Source organism: Otolemur garnettii, unplaced genomic scaffold (assembly GCF_000181295.1).
Source record: "Otolemur garnettii isolate 467f Iridium unplaced genomic scaffold, OtoGar3 scaffold00160, whole genome shotgun sequence".
Lineage (NCBI taxonomy): Eukaryota > Metazoa > Chordata > Mammalia > Primates > Galagidae > Otolemur > Otolemur garnettii.
This window is the reverse complement of record NW_003852555.1, coordinates 962,647-968,325: the sequence shown is the minus strand read 5'-3', so window position 1 is coordinate 968,325 and position 5,679 is coordinate 962,647. Positions and strand designations below refer to the sequence as shown.

The following is a 5,679-nucleotide window of genomic DNA, read 5'->3' as shown; positions in this document are numbered from 1 at the left end:
AAAGGATAAGAGGATGACAATATAAGAATTTATAAAGCTTTTGTAAATTAAATATTATAACCAAAATAAAAAAGACTTTTAATAAAAAAAAGTACTTTTGGCGCATGGCTAAGACTTCATTAAGAAGCCACACAACGTAATATGTAAAAACTAGGACCCCAGCAGATAAATGAAAGAAAAACATAAATAGATAATTCAAAAAAGAGGGACTACAACTCCTAAACAAACGTAAGAAATACCGATTAAAACAGCAAAGGGCCAGGGCAAGGTTTGGCAGCTCAACCCTGTCATTCCAGCACGTTGGGGGTTCAGGCAGAAAGACAACCTGAGGCCAGAAGTTCTAGAACAGCCTGGGCAACACAGTGAGACCCCATCTTTACAAAAATAAAAAACCTAGCCAGGAGTGATGATGTGCACTTATGGTCCCAGCTACACAGGAGGCTGAGGTAGGAGGATCACTTGAGCCCAGGAGGTCGAGGCTGCACTGAGACATGATTATTCCACTGCACTGTAGCCCAGGGGACAGGGCAAGGCCTTTTCTCCAAACTACAACAACAGGGCAACATACATGCTCACTAAATAAACAAATGTAATTTTTGGAGAGGTAATGCAGTCAAATATTTCAAAAAAATTAAACAAAATAGATTTAACTATGCTTTATAAAGGGAAAATATTTGATAACATTCAAAGCATGTCACAAATATGGACAAATTTGGAAATTGAAGACAACACAATTGCAATGGAAGGATGAAGTGGCACAATGGGGCAGCAGCAATCATTACAAGCTGTGCATTCTGATCAAATTTTCACCTGTTTCAATCCCTCCCCAAACACAACTTTACTGTTATGATTACCAATTTTTGTTTATCTTTACACTCTTACTGCTACTTATATTAAATTGCCTTTAACTGCCTCTTAGAGTTACCTTTTTGTCAAATCTAAAACAATCCCAGTAGGGCAAAGTAAAAGACTCCAAGCAGCTGCTACCCCCTCTGTAATGCATAAGATCAGTGTATCCCCACTAAAACTCTGTCCCACAAAGCTGTTTTTATCTCTACGACCCTGTATAGATGTCTCAAACATCCAGCTTAAAACATGCAAAATTGGGAGCCATGAGAATTTGTTTTATTAACTCTGGAAGGCCTCATTAAGTAACTACTAGACTAGCGAGATTTATTAACAGAACTGCAGAAATTGAAAGGACAGCGAGTCCCAGAAAATCTCGGGATTTTTTTCTGCCCGTGAATATCTAAGAACTGCCTATGATGACAGGGGAGAGGTCCTCTTCTGCAGGAGGAAACAGATGGAACTAGAGAGAAGAGGGTGAACCAGGCTCCACTCAAATAGCTCTGGGGGGACCTTAGTGGCAGGGTCCCTGCTGTGCCTGAGTGCACAGAGGGAACAGCAGGGCTATGTCGGCCGGCCGGGGGGTGTGCTGGAAGTTAGGAAGAGGCCTGAATGGGAGTTCTGGTTTTAATCTCAGTCGTAGGGACTCGTTTCATCAGGTATGGGACAGAAACCTCTCTAGAATCTGTTTCCTCCAAAAACACACAAAATCAGAATTCCACCAAAAGGGAGCAAGACCTAGATTATGGATTTCTTTCTCTTTGAGGCCTCCAGGCTGGGTGCTTTTTGAAGTCTGCTGCAAACACCTGGTCTAAATCTGTGTTCACCTGTGTTGTTTCCTTTGGAGGACATCCAGATTTAACAAAGTTCTAACTGGAGAACTCATGCAAATTATCCCACGTCATTCTAACAGAGACGTGTACAGATAACTTAGAGCTCCCTTTCAAAAGAAAAAAGAGGAAAACAGTCTCACTAACCTCTCAGTAATATTCTGGTACAGTTTATACTCAATTCTCTATTCTCCTGACTAAAAAAAAAAGTGAGAAAACTTAATTTTTAAAAATGTTAAAAATCTTTTAATGTAGAGTTATCACACTATCACATCATTTGTGAAATGACATTTTCCAAAAAATTTAAGAGGCTTTTAATGAAATTAAAACAGACTCTACCTTTCTTAACATACTTAATATCTAGCCATCGAACTTCTAACAAAGTGAAGAAACTGAACTGCCACACATTGTGCATGGGTGTGTGTGTATATATATATTTTATTTGTGTATATATATACACATGCACACTATATATATTTCATTATGCATGAAAGAAAATGGTAGGATTATAGTGACTCATATATGGTGATTTTGAGGTATTTCTAATTGTTATGATAATTTCAGCATCCCAATAATAATTTATAATCCACAAAAAATTAAATCTGGATAGAAAATAAAAAAGTATTCATTCATCTAAACTTTACTATTTCTCCCTCAAACTCAGCTATTCCTTTGCATTTCTGTTTCTTTTATTATTATTTATTGTTGTTGTTGAGATGAGTCTCACTTTTTTGCCCTAATAGAGTGCCCTGGCATCATAGCTCACGTAGCTCAAACTCTTGGGCTCAAGCAATCCTCTTGCCTCAGCCTCCCAAGTAGCTGGGATTACAGGCACCTGCTACAAGGCCCAGGTAGTTTTTAGAGACGGGGTCTCGCTCTTGCTCAGGCTAGTCTTGAACTTCTGAGCACGAGCAATCCACTCTCCTCAGCCTCCCAGAGTGTTAGGATTATAGTAGAGCCACCACACCCAGCCTCTTTTCAGCAGGGTGACCTCAACCTGTGGGTCATGACCTCTTTTTAACAATGAAAATACATTGTAGCATTAGGAAGGCTGAGAGCACTGCTTTAGATGAAGTGGATCAGGAATTGAAACATCAGTTTATAATTCAAAAGAAGGATTTGAGCTCTTTACATGGGTTCCCAGTACTTGAATACAATGCACTTGTACTTGTACATGACCTCGACCAGGTACATGGAAGTAAAGTTGATATTAACAAATTTCTTCTTGTGAAATGATCATTTGCTTTCTTTCCTTTATGTAAAGAACACTGAGTATATTTCATAGATAAAATAGGGTCTGGTCTTGTTCTTTCTGAACCTACTAACATCCAAAGCAACATACTGCAAACAGCTTGCAGCCCCAGATTTTTATATGCAAATCTTTTTTCTGATACTCACTTTACAATTGAGGAGTAAACAAATCTTAAAAGAAAATCCACGTACCAGAGAGCACACCTTTAAGGGACTGAGTAAGAGGAAATTTGCTTTGTGATAAAAGGAACTGTACATACACAAGAAATATTAACACTTAGGCCCACAGAAAAGAGTCTTAATGTTGTACCATCGGCCATATAGAGGAGAGGGAAGAAAATAAAAACCAAGAAACAAAGGTTACCTTTTTGTGCAAAGCATGGAATTCGCTGTACCTTTTTTCAACAAAATGTTTTCTTCCATTCATTAGCACTTCTATCTTAAACACCTACAGGAAAAAATTAAGAAGATTAATTTTACTAGTTCAAAACCTTCAATTGTCTGATGCGGTAAGTTTGTGACCATGATATATTTCATCCCTTTAATTACAGTAGCTGATCCCCCAAAACCCAGAAGGCTCAGGAGACCCTGGCCCAACAGCACTGATTAATGAGCTCTGGAACCAAACGCTCACTAACAAACTCCAGTCTTCCCTAAAAACCTGTCTAAAAACTTGAAACGCTACTTAATTGTTTTAATTGGAAAATATCTTTGGCTTAAAATAATTTCACCAAATGAAAATAACGGTATTGAAATAAAAATGAGCTGCAACAGCCAGGGTCTTGCAAAAATCTCAGGCACCCGGCCCTCTGTTCCGGGAATTTCAAAGAGGACGGTGCTGTGTCATCTACAGGACCGTCATGCAAACAGTAGTGTATTTTAGGTTAATTTCTTCCTAACCTGCATATTCATCTCTAGTCTCAGCTGGCCGTATTCTGCTGTTTCCAAAACAGGGAAAATGTAGTAAAGGCTCATTTTCCCGGCATGATATGAGTGACAGCTTGTGCTCCTATCTCCAGAAGGTTGAAAGGCCAGATGAAAAGGCTCTCTGGGTGCACTAATTAGTAGGCACTAACATGACATTTTCTTGATTCTTGGGTCAGTGGGTCAAGACTGGGAACAAGAGATGAGAAATATTGTGAAATGCTCATGAAAATACAATGTTAAGGTCGTGGAGGGAGAGCTGGTGGCAGCAACTAGCAGGAACTAAAGAGAAGGTGCTCTGTCACTCCACAGAGTTGGTATTTTGACCCTTATTTTGCTAAGTGAGAGTCTGTAAACACCAAGATGGAGGAATATTGTTCAATTACTCAATAAGCCTAATTTTCCATTTTAATTGCCCTTCTGGAAAAAAACCCCAAAACTACACTATAGTTAAGGTCACAGAACACCGAGGAGTGCCAAAGGCATGCTTACTTTAAGCCTAAGAATAAGAATAACTTAAATATAGCATATGAGATACAAGGTCACATACTTTCATTATGAGAATAGGTCTCTATGTTTGTATTCCTGCTTTATACGTAAATATGATTGTTCTAGAAAGCCAGGAATTATGTCATCAAACATCAGATCTGTTTGCATTTTTGTGCATCTCTGAATCAGAAACAAAATCTTCTGTGGCATGACTCAGTTTAAAGCAACTTGCTTTTATTAAGTGGTAAATTTTTACCAACATTTTGTTTGTTCGAGAAATCCCCATAAACAAATAATTGTCTTTGGTAAACTGGTAAAAATACTTTCCTCTAAAAGCATATGCACATGTTTCAAATTCGCCAATAACCGTACACTATTTTTCTAAATTTTGTTTACTAATGCAACGAAGAAAATTATTCTTCAAAGACCCTGCCAGAGGTCAGACCCTGCCAGAATCAGGAAGACACCCCAAGAACACCAACAAGAGAAGCACAGCTTTCACTTGGGGGCTTGGTTATCAGACCACAGAGCCCCCTTCTCAGTATCTGTGTCCAGACTGAAATCAGGACAAGGTGGTAGCAGTGAGTAGTTTCCCCCTGCTGAGCTGTATGAAATAAATGAAATTATGTTCTGAGTCCAGTTATTAAGGCGTCATAACAAAAACCACCACTTTAATTGGCATGTTAGCCACAGATTCTTGAAGGCTGAAGACTAAGAAAGGCTCAACCTACTGGGTGACCCTTCAAAGTGCCCCCTATTGAATGCCAAGGATAAGACAAATTACACAGAGGCCGGGTGGCGGAACATCAGCCCTTCTGCTGACCAGACGGTTCCATTACCAAGTTCCACAGTTACTTTTCACAAGCACTAAATTCACAGTAAGGGATTTGGGGTGGGGGGGAGGTGGACACACATGCCCGGTGCACATGTACACACACACACACAGACACACAAAGGAAAGTTTGTGACGAACTTCAGTTCTAATATTTATGTTACTATTGAAAAAATACACAATAGAAACTATACTGTTATCAATTAATTTTTTCTTCTAAATTGGGGGGAAATCTCTTGAAAAGGAACTTGGCTAATGAGGATTTTCATGAAGAAGTGAAGCAACGAATGGAGTCAATTTGGTAAATCCTATTTTCCTGACCACCATACTGGATCTTTTTTTCCCTTTCTTTCTTGTTTTTTAAGTCTTTCTGGGATTCTGAACATACGTTATCCCTGATGCCTAGAAAACCCTTTATTCTTACTTTGCTCTTCTTGCAAATCCCTAGCATATTACCTCCCTTCTTCCTGGTCAGGTGGGGCGTCACAAGGCAGTGTCTGGGAGGCA

The 5,679-nt window shown here is 39.1% G+C and overlaps 1 protein-coding gene across 1 annotated transcript in view; it reads right to left on the bottom strand.

Annotated features, from left to right (window-relative positions):
- SNX24 (sorting nexin 24) overlaps positions 1-5,679 on the bottom strand; it is a 148,521-nt gene that overhangs the window by 64,620 nt on the left and 78,222 nt on the right. The window contains exon 2 of the mRNA XM_003799959.3: positions 3,292-3,375. Coding sequence (XP_003800007.1) covers positions 3,292-3,375 — 84 coding nt within the window. The remainder of the gene's footprint in view (positions 1-3,291; positions 3,376-5,679) is intronic.